Source organism: Anopheles coustani, chromosome 2, assembly GCF_943734705.1.
Source record: "Anopheles coustani chromosome 2, idAnoCousDA_361_x.2, whole genome shotgun sequence".
Classification (NCBI taxonomy): Eukaryota; Metazoa; Arthropoda; class Insecta; order Diptera; family Culicidae; genus Anopheles; species Anopheles coustani.
Window position 1 is genome coordinate 58,701,006 of NC_071289.1, and position 21,934 is coordinate 58,722,939.

The 21,934-nt window shown below is 43.9% G+C and overlaps 1 protein-coding gene across 2 annotated transcripts in view; it reads left to right on the plus strand.

The window, feature by feature from the left end:
- LOC131263799 (protein phosphatase 1 regulatory subunit 12A) overlaps positions 1–21,934 on the plus strand; it is a 71,180-nt gene that overhangs the window by 24,478 nt on the left and 24,768 nt on the right. Inside the window, exons 2-9 of one of the 2 annotated variants that reach the window (XM_058266057.1) lie at positions 15,971–16,083; positions 16,146–16,697; positions 16,826–16,917; positions 17,480–17,968; positions 19,387–19,470; positions 19,504–19,743; positions 20,482–20,560; positions 21,457–21,720. In XM_058266057.1, the coding sequence (XP_058122040.1) occupies positions 15,971–16,083; positions 16,146–16,697; positions 16,826–16,917; positions 17,480–17,968; positions 19,387–19,470; positions 19,504–19,743; positions 20,482–20,560; positions 21,457–21,720 (1,913 nt within the window). The remainder of the gene's footprint in view (positions 1–15,970; positions 16,084–16,145; positions 16,698–16,825; positions 16,918–17,479; positions 17,969–19,386; positions 19,471–19,503; positions 19,744–20,481; positions 20,561–21,456; positions 21,721–21,934) is intronic. The other variant, XM_058266058.1, reaches the window with a different exon arrangement.

Consider the following 21,934-nt stretch of genomic DNA (forward strand, 5'->3'; position numbering starts at 1 on the left):
TGTGTTTTGCTAGCGTTCATTTGCCATAAAACCCCCTTTAGAGAATGTTTATTTGGCTATCAAATGTCTCCTGCCTTGGACAAACATTGTCCTTTGTGTCCGTTATAACCGTTTCTATTTTCGTGAGTGGAAGCCGACAATTCAATGCTTCTTTCTGAAATACCAATTTTGTCCCCCAAGCAGCCGTGTGGAAACAGTTGCTAAATTAGTTTAATTCCTTCGGCGGCTCGAATCGCCTGGGTGTTTGTAATAAAAGCTTCTTTACTGCTGTTCGGCTGCGGGAAAGAATCGACACCGACTCGCACATTAATCATGGTCTTTTGTGGGTAGATGAAGGAAAAAGGGAAGCTTATGGGTTCATTTATCCCATCCGGTTGCTTTTGCCCATGTCGCTGTGTTTGATGATCACAAGATACGATATCAAGTTACACTCAACACCATCGGGCATGTGGACAAAAGTCGGGAAAAAATATAATAATGCCACATCGTGGCGGATCGAAGTGGTGGGATCCTTGCTGATGCAGGCAATAATCCACCGATTCGTTGGTTCGCGACAAATTGCACTCGTCGATGAATTATGGAACGTAATCCGCGGAGTATGCGACACGAATCCCAGTGAGCTCACAATGTATCGCACGTTGATGGTCCAATCTCTCAGTCCCGATAGGTTACCGATACCGTGCTGATTAATGATTCCGTCGGCGAAGGAATCGACACATAATCCCTTCCTGGCCCCGAGCGTGCCTCGTTGTCGCCTTCGCTGCCGGACGGTCCTTTTTGTGTTCCATTGGAACTATATTTTTTTTCTTTTGATTATGTCCAGTAGCCCTTTGGGGAAAGCCTTCCTCACACCATGCTGATGCTCCTTGGTGTTGAAATAACTGCGCGTTTCAACTGTTGTGCCCGCTCCCCGCGCCGCAGCCCAATCAACGTGTGTCTCTGTGGTCCCCGGGAGGTTGTGCGTGAACATACGCGATCGCGAAAACTTTTCTTCTGACAACTTTCCCTCCGTTTATTTTTGCCGACGGTTTTCGGTGCTTGTTTGCTTGGTTACCCGCACGCGAAACGTCGCGATCACGATCGCGAGGTGATCATATCGGTCGGTTGACGTTCCATTTTCTTCTTCATTCCACTGGTTGATGTTGACATGTTACCGGTGAGCTTCTCACCGGAGGCAAGAAGAAGGAATTCGGACTGCTGTGATATATGATTCGAAAGGTGATGTGATGAGTCGCGAAGAAAGCAGAAGGAAAAGCGCGCACGCATTGATGCACGAACGCAGTTGTCGTCGATCTGGCAACGTTAACGATTTTGAACACAGTTTAAACAAATTCCGTATGAACTGTTTTCTAATTAGTAATTAACATTAAGCGGTCTAAACTTGCAGAAACTTTCTTGTATTACCGCAATTCAATGAAACGATTATTTTTGTAGTTTGAATGGAAATGTTACAATTTGTCTCTACGAGGGCGCAAAAAAAATATTGTGAAGAAAATTGCTGGGAACGTTAACTGGAGTGTAATACAATTTTAATTTTTTATTTGTTCTTTTTACTTAATTGCAACTGCTCGATTTTGACCTAACACGCGCTATTGAAACCCGGTTTCGACGGCCGAGCTCAAGGGTCATCGATCTTTGCGATTCCGTAGACTAGTCAGCTGATCGTTTAAGTTCCCTTTTTCTGTGTTTTTGTTATCGTTCGGGCTATCTTTTCGAAGCTGAATTGACGGTTGACGTAAAGAACGAAATGTGTTTCTAAACAGTAAATATTCTTTTAAGGTCCTACAATTTATTTCACGAAAAATTTATCACAATACTCGAAGATCCAATGATGTGCTCATTTTTTATTAAGTCGATTAGTATTGTTGTTGCATTAGATTACGAAAAATTTATACATTTGTTGATCTGGGTCCTACAAATTTTTAAATTTTCACAATATCATATTATTCTAAAAACTCATTGATTTCTAGAGTAAAAATCAAACACTAAATTGTATTTGCTATACTGTTCTTTGGATTCCATTTTTTAATCATTTAAATATTGTTCAAAATAACGATACCCATCACCATATATTTGAGCTAAGAAGTTGGATTCGCAAACCCATTAAAACGAAAAATCCTCGTACGGATGTAATATGAGTGACGTAATTTAATCTTGATCGTCTGTGCGTCGTGTACATTCCATCGTGAGACACCAAACTCCACCTTTTAATGGTTGTTTAAAAAGACTAAAGTTAATGGTAATAACTCAAATGATTTTTTTTTCACCGCTTCGTCGGCTAGCCAGACCGACGACAAGCGACATTGTCGTTCGGCCACTTCCACAAATGTTTTCTGCTTTATTCCGGCTCCTCTCGGTGGTTTCCCCGTGCACCACTTTCACCAACATAGTTTCATTAATAATGAATGAATGAAACAAGTCGGTAATGAAGAAATTAGCTTCATCAACGGCCAGTGCCATACTCATCCGCGGACGTGGAGGACACACTTTACAAATGCATTCAAACATACGTTCACGCACACTGCACATTGACATCGGGCATAGTTAATGCGTTCCTCATTCGTCTGCGGCTGAGGTGGAGTTTTGGTGAAATGGGGGTTTGGTGTGGGTGGGTGGTTTTTTCATCACCCCCTCCGTCGCCGAAGGATTAATCTACCGTGGTGCAACGGGCCAGTGTGTGGGTTGTGCACGGCAATTACGTTGAGGTTAATTTTCATGCTCTAATTTTTCGGTGTTTTTTTTTGTTGTGAGTTCGTGAATGACGACGAAACAAGAAAACAATCTTTCCGACTGCTTTCGAATGTGGTTGTTTGTGCGCTTTTTTGGCTATACACTATCTTTCTTTGTTGGTTGTAACAAACTAATTAGCGTGCGATAAAGCAAACATACAATTAATTATGGAAGTATTATTTTTCAGTTGAAAACACTTTTTTGTAATTTTTGTGAGTCCTTCCTTTAAGTTTTCAACTGCATTTCTAACATAGTCGTTTTGGTCGTGTTTTTGCTCTCTCACCCGGTGGCTAATTGAGTGATGATTCGTAAATAATTAACCAGCACAATAAATTGATTGCCTTATATTGCCGGTTTCTGACGTTTTTTCTTGTGCAGTTTCCTTTCGTCACGCTTCCTCCATGTTCTAGACTAGTCCGTATGATTTATGACAGATTTAATCTATTCTCGTCTTGACGATCGGTGAGGAAACAAAAAATAAAGAAAAAGAAGGAGGACAACTTATCGAGACGGTTTAGCGATAGTTAATCTAATTATTGATACTGTCAAAGTTTGCTCGCTTTGATTTGCTGACATGCAGCGGACAGTTTGTTGCGTTTGTGTCTGTTTGTGTGTGTGTGTGTGTATGTGCGTGAGTGCGTTTTTTGTTTGCCTCTTCGATTTTCATGAGGCTCCATAATTCATACATCACGTTAAGAGGCGAGCATAAAGTAGAACCATAAGACCACTAGACTGAGAGAGAGAGCGAGAGCATGGGTTAGCTTTCGTCTCGTTTCCATCACGAACACTGGCATTTCGTTGACGGAACGGCACCTGGTTGGTGGGCACACCGCTGCCCAAGGCTTAAATTGATACGCAAGAATTCCAAACAAATCCATCCATCATTAGAGAGACCCGTTGGTCCAAACCCATTGCCACCGGCCCGCTAGAGTGGCCCCGGTGCAGCGACCCGAGCGATTTCTTGTTGCCAAATGTGGGCTTGTGCAGCCAACATTCGCATGTGCACAAACCCGCTGCTTCGGCTGGCAGTAGCCTAATGTGTGCGCCGCATACTTCCAAGCGTGCACACCGTGCTAAGCAATGTGTCACACAGTGTAGACTGACTGCAGGCGGCAGTCCGAATAACATTCTGTTCGCGAATGGAGGAACTTCGGTGGCCCGGAGACCCGGAGGGAGGGGAGAGTGCATGGTCACGGCGGCGGAGGTCGATGTCAAACTGTCAAAAGTGTTTATCTTCTCGATTAAATGTCGGCGAACCGCATTGGCACATAAGGCAGGCGACGCGAGCAGTGTTGCTACACTGGAGAGTTCCCCGCTGCTGCAACTCTAATCGGTTTCCCAGTGTAAACGATCTATAGGTTTTCGTTTTTCTGCTCGTGTATGGACTCAAAAGTCATCTCCAGGCATGAGATTGGTACAAATTCCCCACGAAGTTAATGTCGAGCCCCGGCAATGTCTGGACAGTGTTAGACTAAGTAATGTGCGATATGACAATCTCCAATGTCTCTAAAGGCATAGGTCATTGACCAGACGGGTCGTTCCAGAGTCTAAGAGTTTTGATGTGGTTTACAATGTACTCCTATGAAGTTCGCACAAGCTTTTGCTATATCATCCAGTCCAAGTCCGATAACATCCTCTAAATCGGATTCCCCAAATATTTGAAAATTCTTGCCTTTTTGTTCTTATAGTGGGTTCTATAGTCTGGTGATTTTCGACCAACTTTTGAGGCAACTGAATCCAAAGGAACGATAGATAAATAGACTCGTTCGTTCCGATTATCTAGCGCAGGCTAAATCTGACACTCTCCGCTACCGACATGTCAGTATCCGACGTCGGACAAGTTCATAAGTCGATCCGCATGCATATTCTTTCACAGACCTGCTGTCCGGGTGCTACCGTGCGCAAAAAACTACGATATTACAGCGAGACACAAACCAGCAGGGCGTGCACACGCGTACCAGAAGCACATGATATGCCACACTGGCGTGTCCAAGTGTCCATTCGTTTTCTGGAGACTCGACTTATGCGTCGGCCACATTTTGTTAGCGATAAATCTTCGATTAGGTGAGTCGAGTGTATGCAATCAATGGTAAGTGCAGTTGCACAAAAACTCCTCTGGAGACAAAGGCATTGAGGAGGCAATTCTTGTGCGAATTAGACATTTTGGTCGGGACATCCCCTAAGGGCCACAGGCCAAACAGCATTTCTGTTTCTTTTGGCGGCTGCTGTGAGATAAATGGATCCCTCAATCTTTCTTACTTTACTGACAGCTTGTTGCTCTACAGCTTTTGCCTTCTCCCATCCACATACTCACGTGTGGATATTTTGTCCATTCGCGAGTTTGGAGACCAATACCGGATTGGCGTTACGTCGTAGCAGACATATTTATCTATAATCGATCGGGCTAAGCCGCTAGGGCGACAGGATTAACGTTACGCTAATGGGAGGCGTTAATCTGACCCGGAATGGTGTTGGGGGACATACAAATTGCACACAAGGTACCGCCGGGTGTCTCCCTGCATTCTGCTTCACAGTTTCATGTGTAGGAGTAACCTGAACTCGCGTAATCGTTGGCAATTGAGAAATTGGTTTTATTGCTTTGATTGTTTTTCTGTGTAATGTGGTTTTTACGCATACATCAAGGATGTTATTGTTGCATGGAAAATAAACAAGGAAAAACAAAACATTCCCAATCCCCTGCCCCGTCCCTATTCCTTCCCTTGCTAATAAAGTATGCCAAAGCAGTGCATTGATACGCAACTGAAAAGCGGAATCGCATAAATTTTACCGTTTTATTAGGTCCATCAAAGTGAAACGCATCGAAAATTGGTCAACCAATAAATGGTTGGTGCGCTCGACAACGGTGACGACGAACATGCACACGAAAGGTGTGCCAAAGCGGTATTTTATTGTACATACGAATGCGTATGGGATGTCATTGGTGAGCCGTTTGACAGTTGGTTTACGAGACAGGTGGGAGATATCAATCGCCGTTTAAAAGTCAGTTTTACCGTTGCAAATGCTGTGCGAGGACTAAAGTAAGCAATTACTACTGTATTCAGTGTACAATCGAGGAAAGAAAGTGTCGTATGGGCTCGGTTAAGTACGTTTTAAAAGCTTTTTTACATTCTGGTTCACCATAATAGTAATAATATATGGTACTAATCATAACTGCCCGTCAGCATCAGCTCCCGTTATTAGCTATCGCCAATTTAACCACCCACAAAAACAAGTGGAAAAATTGTTGATCATTCAGCAGTATTTTGACCTATATAACGGGTTTATGCACATTTTTCCTTTTCTTCCCTCCCTACAGCCCTCCCTACAGTCACCATCGCGGTCATCGACCTCGTTTTTATCGGCGTTCAGTTGCACATTCCTCCCACGGGCCCGTGCGCGTCCGTCCGATGGTTTCGGATTCTCCCTCCTTCTCTAATGTAAACGATGTCATTTTTGTACGCGCAAATAGAACTATGATCGCAATGGCTACAGTTGTGGTGACACGCCACGCGTTTTGGGGGTAGGGATTCTGCTCTTGCAAATTTTAGTGAAAGTAAAACGAACGCACAGGAGCTCGACGAGGACGTTTTCATGTGTGCTGAGTGATGATGATAGTGGCTTTTCTTCTACCGATTTAGTTTTTCCGCGGCTCGGAACCCGCGCCATCCACGTCTATCTATCAAACTAGTAGAGTAGTCAAGACGTCTATCTATCAAACTAGTAGAGTAGTCGCATGGTCAAGAATAAACATATGCACACACCACAGGGTCTTTTCAACGAGTACGAGATGTATCTGTCACACAATCTCTCGCGGATGTTAGTCAACAGTTCCCCGTTTGTGCAAATGATGACCACGCAGATACGGGAATCGAGCGTAGTTTTATAAACAGCAATCTTTTCTTATCTGTCAGTTTTGTTAGTGTAGATCGAGCGTACCATTTCCTCAGAGGATATTTTCTAGATCAACAAAAGCTTACCATTAAGAACCAGTAGTAAAAGGGCTGATGATACACAGTCTAGGTGTCTGCTCACATTTTCCACTAATTGGATTTGAACCAAGGTCTCTCAGGTTGAAAGTGCACGCTCTACCATCAGAGCTGCGCATGCGATTCGTTTCTGTTTGTAGTTTTAGTCAAATATATCTGTCGTTACACTAATTTGTCCTTCAATTCTTTTGATCTTTTTGGTATTATCACCCGAACTACTGCTCTTTTCGGACTTTTTGCAAATCAGTTTTATATCTCAAAGCCAACGGTTTTCATTTTTAAACACCAAGCACTATTATGAAGAATCTCAAACTGGCCAGTCAACGTGTGTTGCCACCGTTTTACATTTCTTCAAAAGCAACATAGTGTCGAAACACTCGTTCTCCAGCAGCTGTTGATATCATTTTGGCAGACGTTGTCATATTTCATTGATCACTGTTATGGAAGTGCGCAGGTATGCTAGTTGGTTGGAGGAGCGTTCGCATGCGCGACTTAATATATTTATAGCACGGTGGGAAAACCAGTAAAGGTTGAGTTTATTTTTATTGTTATAGCTATTTGATTGTTTTTCTCATTCGGCTATTAGACATAAAAACACTGGTCTTAGCCCCGAACCAACCAACCGGGGGTCTGGTCGCGCAAATACACCTTTGGGGCGGTATTTTATTACCACTTTGTTTCACTTCGCGTGTAGGATGGCCTGGTGGCAAATAAAGACTTATCGTAATTTCATATTTTTAACGTATTTATTTATTTGTTTCCCACCGAATCGGCCACCCACAGTATTGTTGTGGGTGTACACTGTGTTGCATACATGGGAGGAGTGAGGAGTTCAATTATCTCCGGCCAAGAGTGTAATGTACTGCTCGCAAATCACCGATTTTCCGTACCGGACATAAGAGGATTCAACGGCGTTCCATTTTGTTTTCGATCGATTTCGTTTATAGAAATCTAAATATGTTGACATGTGGTTTCTTGCATGGTTTCTTGGCTCAAATCGACGTGTTCCTTGCAGTGCTTTGCCCGTTCCGGTGAAATTCGTCCCATATGGCAACCTGTCGGAAGCGCTGCTCGCATCCTCTTCCCGAAATGTTGGCCCATGGCCAACGGATGGCGCCGGCAGAGCAAAGGAAACGGTGCGATAAACGATTCTATTTGCATCGATTTTCCTTAAACGTCCACGCACATGTGGCATACAAATTACCGTTCCGGCTAACCGATGCAAAATGGGTGCATCGTAAATCAAACTAAACCACGATGATGGTAATTTGGGTTCCCAGCGGCGCAGTGCCTTGGGGAAGCAAATGTGTATGCATTCGGGAGTGCATGTGCTGCGCTTGTGCCGTCGGGAGTTCCAAACGCCCCAAGATGAGGTGCAGCGTGAGGTCGTAAATTTAGCCCCGGGCAAAGATGTACATGTTCGGAGATGGAGTTTGCCAAGAATAAGATTAAGCATCCGCATCTCCCGGTTGTGGTTGTGCTGGCTCCTTCACACTAGAAAGGGCATCTGTCAGGTGCCTCCCTAGTTATCCACGCCATCGAAATGGAGCGACCTGGCGGAACCCCATTTAAAATGGTTCACAGTGTCCCTCGGAGCTCTGCTGTGTCATGTACGCAGACTACCAAAGAAAGAGAATGATTGGATACACATAAAAATTAAGCAGACGGAAAAGAAATTAAAAAAAAAAAGAACGATGGTGACTAAAAATGCTCATAATTTGTCGATTAATCAATTGGCTACCGTTTAGCGAATACACACCCGTTTGGGCGCCGTTTTCATCGGCCGGTAGTTTTGTTCCACTTTTTCTGCGTCGTTTTCGTCACATATATCGACATCGCCACACATGATTGTCCCCCGAGGCGGTGGGTTCTCTCTCTTCGTCATCTCGACGTCGCCTTAAGTAAGCTACCGCCGGGGTGACATGGTGGGGGAGAGTGCAGCATTGATTCATATGTCTTGTTCGAGCGAAGAAGAAAGCAGGACCCTGGACCGGAGGTTGCGATCACAGCTGGTGGTTTGCGGAGGTGGTTTAAGACCGCAACCGTCGGGTTCGGTCGGCACCTCGTAAAATCGCTTCGGTCGGATCGATCGCGCGAGCGCAAGAGGCTTCTGGTACTTTGTGTCAGATTTAAGCCCACCAAACTGTCCCTAATCGATAATAAATCCCTGCCTTCTGCTCGTTGGGAAGCGCTTACCGCTGTTTTTTTGCCGATCGTCATGTGAAGTGTACCGCCGCTGGTTCGTGGCCGGAGTGCTCCTTTTTGCCGGACATTCTGCACATTTCGAACGTGCCACTCCAATAAACCAGAAGCGTCACTAATCTCCTTATGCCTGCGCCGTTTAGTGTATTTTTTGCGATGCTGTACCAGGTCTTTGTAGTGGACATGAAGTGGTACACTTTTTACCATTCGGTTGTAGGACTGATTCCTTTTTTACGCTGAGTTTCCTTAACCCTTAAACAGCACGGCATATTGCACAGTATCCAATTCGTTTACCGGTTGGGGGTTAAAAAAATTAAATAATTTAAGTTTATCTTATGTGTTTTATTACTGGTTTTGTTGTTTTATTGTTTGGTAAAAAGATTTTTGCAAAATGCTACATGTTCCCTCTAAAGCAGTGATGTCAAACTCGTTTGACCTCGCGTGCCACATTTCGCCCCAAAATAGGTTCGCGGGCCAAAACGTAAAATTGATTGGATTGATGAAAATATGTTCTTATCAGTGTGGTTTGATCCAAACAGTCAATCATGTTTAACACCTTCAAATTTTTAAAATATTATATTAGTTTTAATAAAATTTACAATTTTCAGTAAAAGATAAATTTTCTTTAACACTATTGTGCATTTTGGTAAAGATTAAAAAAAAGTAAATGTGCATTATTACTACAGCTAACTTATTGTTCCACATCTGTTATTCTATTAAGAATTCTCTTGTAGTTCATGACGTTTGTTTTGTATGAACACTATTTATTCGCTTGTCTCGAAAATCTGTGTGAAATCTTTGCTCTTGTCAACCGCAATATATTGGCGTGATGTGGATCAAACTTGTATATCACTTTCTTAAAGAAATTTTTGAAATTAACGTTCGTTCACCTCTCTTGCAATTCATTCAATTCAATAAAAAACATTTTGCTATTCGAACAATAGCTAATACTCAAAGATCGAATCTTTTGATGTATTGCTTCAAAGGGGTCGCGGGTTGGATCCGTTGTGCTTGCGGGCCGCATGTGGCCCGCGGGCCGTATGTTTGACATCCCTGCTCTTAAGCATGGTTTAATTGAAAAAAAAACACGCAACAATTGTAGGTGCGAAAGCTAGAAGCGGTACATAATGATCAATGTTTTGGCTCCATCTCGCAGAAGGGTTTTTAATCGGCGAGTTCAAAATTGCTTTTGCAAATCAATTTGTAAACAATCAGTACGTTTTATTAAGATGTCGTCAGAAAATGTAGAGAAGAAAATGCGTAGCATAGCTTAATATCAATGTGAATGACAATCTACACATCCAAACACACAAATAAAAAATCACTGTTTGTGAAAAAGTACGTATTAAATTTATTGAATAGTTTGCGTTGCATGCGTTGCAACTTCGTTTATGAATTCTAACATTAATACATGCTATCTCTACGTTTCATTTCATTCGTCCATTGTAAATCGTTAAAAAGCTGCCACCCCTATTCAAACAGTATGTCGTGCCACATGAGAAAAAGTAAATGAAATCCATTAATAAGTATTTTAAACATTACACAGCGATATCGAAAACAACACGGTGACTTCAAGGGTTAAGGACTTTTTGTTTTGCTCTATTCGTATCAAACGTACGAAGCATCGCTGGTTTACGTTCGCCTCAAGCTGTTCTGCAACATCTCAAAAAGCACTTCAATCGTATAGCACGAGACTTGCCTGCGTATAGCCTGCACCGGTGTACCGCCCTTTAATGCTGCAGTCGGGCTGAGAATCAGCCTGGAAAATCGCGCGCGAAAAAAACGCCCTCATTGCCAACTTCCCTCCCACCTTGCTGTCCTCTGGCGCCGCCCTTCCCTTCCGTCAATTGCACGAGGAGCCAGAGTTGGGCCAGATGCCACAGAGCAAAGCTTACAATTTATGACAGGTACGAGATGTGTACCAGTGGCCACTTCGGAGCGGATCATGACGATCACTGCAAAACGTCACCGTTTTTTCCCTTTCACGCTGGGCACCCGATCTCCTCCCCTACTCCAACCTACCCTCCCGTGTGGGTGTTTGCCAGTGAAGCAACGGGTTATCGGGGTGTGTGCTGTTTTTGTTGCCTTCGTTTGTGTGTTTTTATTATTTTTCACTTTATGACACACGCATGACAGACGCATTCGCGGCCGTTATTATTCAATGTAGCTCGCGGGTTTTGTTTTTTGCCGTTGTAGTATCGGCTGAGCTCAGTGCGTGGAACCTGCTGAGTAGTGGCCCGCAGTTGTACAGCCTTTTTTTCTTCTTGTCTCTTCATCCCTTGTCTGGTTATCATCACCGACACCGCACTCCGAAGGTGCTAGTGGACGATAGTTTATTGGTCTTCGGTTTGGCGGTATGTTGTTTTTGTTTTTATTGCTATGGTATCCTTGTCTGCTTGCTTTATTTTTTATTCGTCTCCGTTGGCCTACTACTGTTTTTGCTCTCTTTATGGTCGACGTTTTGTCTACTTTATGCCACTTTTATGCTTCACGTACGCGCGAACATGCTCCGTTCGTGCGTTTGGATTTTGGGTGACCACCGGACTAATCTGGGAGGCAAAGGTTTTCCCTCGGGGGTACTGCAGGCGAGGCAGGCGGTGCATTTCGTTAGGCTTGGTGACGACGCTCAGAGTGTGTTTTGTTTTGGGAAGGTGATGGATTGATGGAAAAAATGGTGGTTGGTATGAAGATCGTGTCTAGTCCCGATAGAAGAGAAGGGAGCAAGAGTAATAAGGAGTTGGTAGCGGGGTGGGAAAGGAGCCTACCATACGTTGATTCTACCGTAAGTACGGTTGGAGATGTAACGCTACTCGATCTCGCCGCCCAGTCACCGAAGACGTGAGAAAATTTTGCACGCAACAAAAACAGAAACTGTATCATAACGATTGGCCAACCCGGTGTCCGCAAAACTCCCGAGATGTGTCGGGTTGGGCCTAAGGCATCTCGTTTGAGTACCAGTGCTGCTTCTCTCTTTTTCTCTTGTTTCTACTTCTGTAACGGTCATTTTGATCGATGAATTGTTTTCACATTTTTAAACTAGTTTTTCACAAACTATGTGCTTCAATCATCTATAGCAAATTTTTCTAAGCTTCGGTAGTTGAGAAATTAAATAAATGTTTATAATAGATTTTGTTCTACTCCATTTAAAGATGCCCTTCGTCGGAAATGGTGTATTATTCTACACGAAACAATGAAAGGGTTGTAAATGATAACGTACAAGAGTTCAGCATAAGTGCCCGATGATGAAGCTCAATCGGGGAAAAACCGTCCCTTGTTAGATGGGTGTTCCTAAAAGAGGCCACCTCAGTGACACGGGGCTGGACAGCGTTCTCTGGGGAACTCAAGCAGCATGGTCGTGTCGAGACTGACACTTAAGACGACTATGCTTCGAGCATTCGATGATGACGGCAGGGGTGTGGCCACCGGCTGCCGGTCAAATTAAGTCTTTAACTACCAGCTTCAGGTAGAACGAGTGATACAAAAGCACAGTGATAGTGTTGAATCTGACCAAAGTTTCTTACTAGTAGTGTGATAAATTGCTATACCGAAAATGACAACAAGCAAACATAATTAAATAATATCTCGCTTCGAATTCCCTCCCTAGGGACTTGTGGCGAGCTAACCACTTGACGATTGGTGCAGGAGCGGCCAAAGAAAGATCATGATAAATGATCGACGTCGAGCCGAGTAGGTAACGCACTGTTGCATTTGCTCTGGCGATAGGCTTTCATTCGAGACCGAGTTCCCCGTGGGAATTAAATGTCGAACAGCTGCGCTACACTAGCCTTGTGTGCCCAGCAGCGTGTGCAACAAGTGTAATTTTGATTGGCGTATGAGTTATGCCGTACGAGCGAGACATAGCTGGGTGATGTGCGCACGGTGATTGGCGTACGTGCTTTTATTTGTATGCGTTTCCATCTTGGGGCATGCCCAAGGTACGTACAGTGCCAGGTAGTGAACTATATAGTGGGTTTGACTTTTTCAAAGACGACTCTTTCATCTGCAAAATCCTTGAACATCCTTGAGGTATTCGCGTGGAATAGGGAACCAACTAAGGTTACACATTATGATCAAAAAACAAGGCGACCAGAGAAACGATAGTCACACTCGTAATATATTCAACATGAACAGGTCTTTGAATAAAAATGCAATTCAATCAATGAAATTATAGCATAAATGATAAAACATGGTGTTAAGATATCCTTTTATTACGCTAACAAGGTAACCGAAAACCGTATTGTATCAATACCGTATTGGATTAATACAAACGAATTGCTGCAATACAAACGAAATGTGCTTAAAACAGGAAAATAAATTTGTTTGATAGCTATTATGTAACCCAGTGACAATTTTTATTAATTATCATAAAAGATAGAACCCTATAATCACATTCAACAATATTTGTTTTCGGTGTATCCAATGTTTACTTTCTTAAACAATTCTTTGATGCGGTTAATGAAAGCATCGTATCGACAATGCTTGTCGTGAGTGCAATGTTTTTGTATTAATATTTTTTTTTGTGTATACGATTGTGAACATAAAAACTCGTTATTTTTTTACTCACTAGTTGTGATTGCCGTAAAATGCTTTGCAAGTAGTTGTGTTTGACCTTGCGAAAATTTTAAAAGATACTAAAACTATGCTCTCAATAAGCGACCAGCGAGATGACGTCGATGAAAATAAACATAACATTTTTACTGCCTGCTCTTGGGAATGCTATTAATCGATGTGTTTTTTTCCAACCCAATATTTCAACCAAACACGAAAATTCTCGGTTTATCTCTCTTTCTGATCCCTGCATCGGATGGATTGTTTGCACAGTCTACCGAATCCATGTGCTTCACGATGTCTCTATTAAGCACCTCAGTTTCATCTCGGTTCGATCCGTCGCCATTCCGGGGCAGTTTTTCTGTCCTACAACCGGGAGGAAAATTTATTTCTCCCCTCCGTGCTGGTGTGTGTTTGGGTGTGAGGCCAATTTGGCCTCGAATTAATCGATCGTTCATTCACATTGGCTCATTTGCTACATTGTGCGCGGAGAAGCTGCACGATTCCGGTAGCCAAGATCACCCTCCCAATGGTAAGTGGTCTCGGAAACGGTGCGGTAGGAAAATTCACCATGCAATCCGCCGGCCTACTGACGCTGCCACTGTGGTTGTGTGATAATGGTCGCTCCTGGGCGCCCGGCGACGACGGCGACGATGGCGACGACGATTACCGCCACACCGCGATTGACGTCAGAGGGAAGTTCCAAGGTTTTCTGCCCAGAGATCCAACCGACCGAACGGGGAGCACTCAGCCGAACCGCACCGCGCACACCGTGCGCCTGTCTATTTTTGCTGCCTTTCTGCCGGTTGGGGTCTGCTTTCTTCCATCACCCCGCGCGGCCCAACGATGCGAGCGCGCCGCCAGCCCGCGATCGTGCACTCCCAGTGCAACTAGAGCTCTCGTTCAAGATCACCTTGCGATCACCACCGCCGCCGCCGTGTTGGTAGCAGCAGCAGGTTCCCCATTTTCCCCACCTCACCCACGACGCAAACTGTAGCCCGTTTCCACCCGCCACCCTTCTCAACGCACGCGGAATGGATAGCTTGTGGCACGCTGGCTCGACGCGACCGGTTTGAGCGTTGTGTGTGTATGGATGGTCAAATAATACCAATAATAATAATAATAATAATAAACCACCATCCGGTTTTGCTCGGGCCATTTGCGTCCGACATGGAAATCATAATTTCCCGGCACGAAATTACAATTAACCTTGACGAAAATCGCCCGCACCCGACCGGTGCGCGCGCGGCTGGGAAATGTTTTCGAACCTGCGTGTTGTTCGGATGGCCGGAGGATGGTTTTATCCTCGTTTTCCGATCGCGTCGAGCGATTTTCCATCAACGCTATGGTGGGTTGGTGGGGAAATTTTTGAACCAAAAATTGGCCAATATGTGTAACACGTTGTAGGGTAAAATGTAGGGACGGATGGAGTTAAGCTGGAAGGAAGTTCCGCTCCGTCTGTTCCCGTCATGTAATTTGTTTTCGGGGTTTCGGGGGGGACTGGATTCCACAACAGCATGCCCTCGGGTGCAGAATCATATTTATAGAACGCACGAGAGATTTTCATAATTTTTCCATTTGCCACCAGAGTTTGCCAGTTCGATTTCGGCCATGTGTTTCAGATACGATCAGAAAGGGTATAGCATTTTTGCGAAAACCTTTTTCTATCTACTGCTGTTATGGATGTAATTCGTTTTAATGGAGTTAAACCCCCTCTTTAGCTATCTAATTATAGATTCAAAGTTTTTGGAACGAATACACCAAACGTAGGTTCTATGAAAAGCTTTCTTTAATCGTTTCCGTTTGATCAAGTGTCAAAAAAGTGGCATTTAGTTTATATGTTTACATGTAAACATAAATGCCCTTTATGGAGGAGATTTTGAATGGTTGTTTGTTGTTCATCAATTCTTCTTGTGCTATGCCGTTCAATCGTTTTGCTAAGAGATAATTACAGATTTTATTTTCGGTATTAAAATGACTAAACAAACTCAATGGTTTTTTGTAACATTATTGAACTGTATTCAGTTGTACAATTTCGGTATTAGTCATTGTTGTTAACGGAATAACAAAAATGTTTTAACTTTATAGCAATGAAATACTTGTCTTTTGCTGAATAAGAAATTTTGGTTTCAAATATCTTACAAACTTTCAAGAAGTTTATCTTCAATTTCACCACGGTTTACCTGATTTATCAACTAATTTTTTCTCGCCCTGTTATTTGGAAAACCTTGAGGAATCAGTCTACCACCGGTAAAATCATAATAACATAGTTGAAATGAGTAGAAAGATCCCGAAAATTTTGAAAACACAGGTTGCATAGGTTAAGAAAAAATTGTCAGCCAAACATACGTTTTAAAATTAAATTTTTACCTTTGAAACTGTTATGCTTAGCAGCTATTCTTGATTACTGTTGTGGGCGATAATTAGATTATTGATCTTCGATTTATTGTTATCTACTTCCGATCATATTTAATTAACCGTTTCATTTTTCTTTTCAATTGTAGGCTTGTATAGATGATAATCTTGACATGGTGGAGTTTCTGGTACAGAAAGGTGCCGACGTGAACAGAAAGGACAATGAAGGCTGGACACCGCTGCACGCGACAGCATCGTGCGGGTAAGTTGCGTGGGGATGTAAATCTATCTTCTGAGCTTTAACGGACGTTTCTCTCACCGTAGGTTCCTCAGCATAGCGCGTTACCTGATAGAGAATGGCGCTGACCTGGCGGCGATCAACAGTGATAGCGAGCTGGCGGTGGATCTGGCCAGCTCGGACGCAATGGAGGACCTCATACAGCACCATCTCGACGAGCAGGGCATCGACTGCGAGGAGGCGCGCGGTGCGGAGGAACGCATCATGCTGAGCGACGCCAAGAAGTGGCTCCGCACCGACAGCACCGAATGTGATAAGGCGCATCCGAAGACGGGTGCTACCGCGATCCACGTCGCGGCCGGCAAGGGTTACATCGGCGTGCTGAAGCTGCTACTCGAGGGCCGGGGTGACATCGATCGGCAAGACGTGGACGGTTGGACGCCGCTGCATGCGGCCGCGTACTGGGGCCAGAAGGAAGCCACACAGCTGCTGCTCAACGCAAGCGCCGACATTGACATCCAGAACTACAGCGGCCAGCAGGCGATTGACATTGCCCAGGACGATATCGTGCCTTTGCTGAAGGACGCCCGCAAGAACGTGAAGCGGACGAAGCGCAGACCTCCTAGTCACGGAAATAGGTACTGAGATGGGTTGCAGGCGGATTTTAAAATTGAGCCGCCAGGTGCGGGCTTCACTCCAATGAAATCCATTTTAATTCGGGTTTTTTTCTTCTACTTTTCGGAACGTTGTACAACGCACGCTGCAGGATTACGGATAACTTTGAAAACAATACGGAAACACCGACCAAGGTGATTCGGGTCGAGGTGAAACCAATCGACAACAACAAGGAAAAGGAAGGTAAGTCTATAGGTTAATCCGGCCGGTATCGTACCGCTCTGGATCAGTTTCGCGAAATAGATTTTCTTCCCCACTGCCCTCTCTGCGACTTTTCCTCCGTGATGTTTCCTCGGCTCGGCGTGCGTTCGAATTACGGTCGAGCATCATATTGTTCCCGCGTGGGTGGGACAATAGACCGAATTCGAACTCACCTATTCCCCTCCTCGAACGTGTGCCACGCTGGAACACGCTGCTGGCTTGTTATTCAATTGTTACACCATTTGCACCACTATCTGTCTGCCTATATGTGTACGCAATATTCGCTGTAACATGTGGATGAGTGACGTTCCCGTGCCGCTCAGTCGCAAATTGTTGTGTAAAACATCCCTATTATATATGACACCCAAACTTGGTCCCATTTTCCACGCCCCAACACCGACTCCATTTCCTGCCTCCCCCTTACCGCACGTGGCCTGTGTGAGTTCGGTTTGTGTAAAGTGTATCTTGTTAAGTCAATATGATTCCCTTCAAAACCCCGTTACATCACGCGACCGCTGGACCCCCGGAACTGGATGCGCTGCAGCCAAATTCGCCGTCGTCGCCGGTCACGACGACGAAGACGGCGATGAGGAACAAGTGGCATCCACGAGGAAAGGATCGGAGCATTCGCAAGCAGAAGAAGAAGAAGAAGAGGAAGATGTTGAGGAGGAAGAGGAGGAGGAGGAGGAACAGGATGTAGAAGTGGAGCAAGAGGACGAGGAAGAGGAGGAGGAAGAAGAAGAGGAGGAGGAGGAGGATCAGGTGGACGTACAGGAAGAAGTCCTGGAACCGAAGGTAGTCCATCAACAACAGCGTTCTGCACCGGATGTTACGGATTCCGTGCCGCTTCTGCCTGCGCAAAGACGACTGTTTGCCCAGCAACAAACGTTGGTGGCCGCGCACGACGGGGACGCAGGAAAAGAGGAAGAAGACGAAGAGTCGGAAGAGGTGGACGATAATGTTAGCGTCTCGTCGGAACCATATTCCTCCTCCAATCCGTCAGCTGATAGTAGCGTAACCGAGTCCGAAACAGGTACCGCCAATAAGCAAATCAAAGCCTTCGAAAGGATCATCCGATGGTGGAATCTTGATCGACTTGTTCCACTATTCGCGATGTTCCTTGTACGCCTGTTTGAGAGTTTTTGTTACTGTTGTGGTTTGTTTCAAGCAATCGGCATCCTGCATGATATGACCTCAGCTCCCCGTGAGGAGGAGTGCACAATGGTTGCCGTCTAGAGAACCTGGATCGTACTAGTGTTGTTTCGTTTCGTTGCTCATTCCTTGCGTTCGAATTGGGTATAATTGGCCACTCTATCCCTTACGTGTGCATACTACTCGAAATTCAAAATTGTTTCCACTAAACCACCGCGCTCTCCGCACCAAGGTGCAACACTAGGAAGCGATGACATTTTTCTCGAGCACATGATTCACACATCCGAATGTACGAGCTTCGCTCTACAAGCAAGATTCAGATCTATTTGCGAAACAAGTTTTTTTCATGTATTCTAATTAAGTATTGGCATTCACTAAGTACACGGTGTTAATATATTCTGTTTGGTCAACAAAACAGTAAATCCTACTTTCGAGACAATAGTTACGTAAAATTCCCAGGTTCTTAAAATTCTCAAAAGTAGTGTATGGACACTCCTTGTAAGATTAGTAATCTTCAACCTCAACCCGGAAATTTCCTCTTTTCTTTGTGAGAATATATTGGACACCGTGTATGTACGCCATTAAAGAATGTTCGGGACTTTTCTGATTTGTGATGAAAATGTGTGCTACGCTGGAATTGCTTAGGCATGATGTTCGTTTGTGCAATACTGCTAGTATAGCTAGCTATTAATGCCTAGGAGTTTTTTTTTTGTTACTTTAAATTTCATCAACTAATTAAAAAGGTCGACAAACCCGTTTCACTAGCTCCGACCAGTAGTCGTTCCTTGCACGCATTACGTACTCTTGTAGTGTAATATTTCGTTAGATTCTTCCATTGGTTCATCGTCGTCACACTTCAACCGAATGACCTAACATAATTTCCTTATCTTATCCAGCTCCATTAACTCGTAACGCAAAAGATTCATGATCGCTTGATTACATTTGACGCTGATCCAACATCGAACGTGCGTTGGTTTAATATTTCTCAGTCGCCGCTTTGGTTGGCTATCGTGTGGTTTGATAGTTGATAAGAGCTGTATACAGTTTCGCCGAAACGACGGATGGCGCCATCGTCGTCCGTCTCTGTACTGCGCTTGGTTTCGTTTTTTCTTTCTTTCTCTGCTGTCCAAAACGCACCAATACTTATCTAAGCCGTATTATTTCTTCTTCTTGTATCATTATTTCCCTAACCATTTCTTATCCAAAATGCAATGTTGTACCGTTGCTACTGTGTCCCTGTGCCGTGTGTTGTGTGACTTACTTCCACGGATACGACGACGTTCGATTCGTCCGAACTAGACGAACTTCTGCCGCGGCCAGTGCCGATTATTTCGCGCCCATCGCCGTTACCACTGACGGCACAAATTGTGGTCCCGAAGCCACGTACTTCGGTCGAACCACCAGCATCGCCGAAAGGCGTTGAAGAAAACATCCTCACTCCGAAAGCGACCACTACTACTGCCGCTGGCAATCCTCCTCCACCGACGGCACCGTGGCGCCGGCAGCGTGCCATCCCGACACCTGTTCCGCGCCAGTTTTTCGAGAACGATGAAGACGAACCGAGCAAATCAGCGTCAGCAGCAGCAGGACTACCTTCCACTCGATCGACCGATGCCGTTGACTACGCTAACCTCTATTTCACACGCACCCGTAACCGTAATGAACAGATTATTTTTTCGCCTGTGTTGTTTCTGTTTGTTTGTATGGCAATCACTCCTTTATACGATCGACTTTCATTAAAGCATTTATGGTTCCTAATCATACATCTTGCCACACGTTTGTGTTCGTCATTGAGCCTTTAAGAATTGATTTTTATCTCGAAACATTTAATACTTTGGTCCTCCTTTCTAAATTTTCATCAGTCCTTCATTATTTGTTCATGTGAAAATGTTCACTGTTCGTCTGTTATTTCTTATCGCCCGTTACTTTCGTGCCATTTCGTATGTTTCGTTCCGCTGTCATTCCGCTTTCTCGTGCGCTTCCGCCGCTACTGCTGCTGCCATCCGCCGTTGTCGTTCTGTCGGTACCATTTGCCTCTTATCTTGCCAAGTGCTTTATTCGTACCGAAATGTACCGCTGATCACTTTTCGCAGTAGAGAGAATCATCATGGTGCGTGAAAGTATGTCCCCTACCCTTTTGTTCCATCTCCACGTCGAACGAGTATATTGTATAGTTGTTAGGTTTTGTTTCAAAATGAATTCAGTAAACCAAAACCATGCTAGTGTACATTTTTTGCCAGTCACTCGTGATGATTCATCTATACCGATCCATCCAAACTGCCGTTTTATAATTAAACGCTTTTCTCCCTGTATACTTCGGTTAATGCTTTATTTACACTTTTTTCTCTTTTTATCTTCCCTCCGTGACTTCCCGCTTACTTGCTGGGATTCTAGAAGTTTCGGAAAAAGAAAACCAGCCAACCGAACCGGATGTGATATTGCGGAGGACCCAGAGCTTCGAAAACGATGAAAAGTGAGTATTGCTTGTTTGTTTTCAATTGTGTTTTGTTTGTTGTGTGTGAGCGATTTTGGTTATTTTTTAATCTGAGTGTTCTTTAATCATTTGTTTTGCTGGTCGATGTGAAGTAAAACTTTTACTTTTGATGCTCAAAATAGTTGGATGTACTTTATCCAATTATTAAATTAAAAATATTGCTTGTTAAACATTCGATTTACAAATGTTAATATATTTTGCAAGGTTCTAAATGGTCTTTTTGCTTTGCATGAATCATTGCTTCATGTTTTTATTAAAATTCGAAATTTTCTTCAACAAAAAAAAAATGGTAATGACAATTCTTTTAAAAGTATGTATGTGATTGAGTATATATTTTCATTCATTTTAATTTTCCATCTCAAATGATTTCCACTTATTAATTGCTTTTGTTTTTCTAATTGTTTAACAACCCTGTATTTTACACTACTTATTTGCACCACTTGTGAATCTTCAACAAAAAAAAACTTACACAAAAACACAACTTCCGCAAAAACGGCACCACTATTGTGGGGTGTCACAAATCACCGCCGTATACTTCCGGTTGTTGATAATTGTTGCTTGCGCGCACTCGCACGATATAAAACAAAACGTACTCACAAAAATTCAAACGTATAACCAACAACAACTCGGTCGGCAAATGGCGGAATCATCTTACTGGACGTCCTGGTCTATTTTGCTGTTACAACATGGCGCCAATCGAATGGCCTTTCATCATCGATCACGATTTAATAACACACATACACACTTTAAATCACGACCCCCGCCATTTCATCGTCTCTACTGTGAATGATCGACGAATGATCACCACTCCCGCGCTCCCCTGGTGCATATCGACGATGTTGACGGCGATGATGATAATGATGATGATGATCCAGGTTCTACCAGAAGTACGTTGAGCTGCGGGCACGAATACAGGCTAACTCATGTCCTCACACGATCCTTCCATCGACGCCCATTAACACTAAAACCAGTACCGCCTCGAACAACAACAACAACAGCAACAACAATAACAACAACACAAGTACAACGATAACTACAACGACTACTACTACGTCGACCACTACGGCGACGCCAGCATCGAACATTTCGTCGTACCTTGTGCAGCGGTCGGCTTCACTGAAGGATCATCGAACGTTAAGGTAACACAGAAGCATTTTACTTAATATTTTCTCCGTTTTTTTCTTTTCTACATCTTAAGACTCCTTATTATTACACTTATCATGCATACGCAAGTGCTTATGATCTTTACGTTCGTGCTTTGTAAATACGTTACGCTCGGCAAACGGATACGACACTTATCTCCACCTTACGATAACGTGGAGAGGTTTCTTTCCAGCAAGCAAGCTTTAGCGT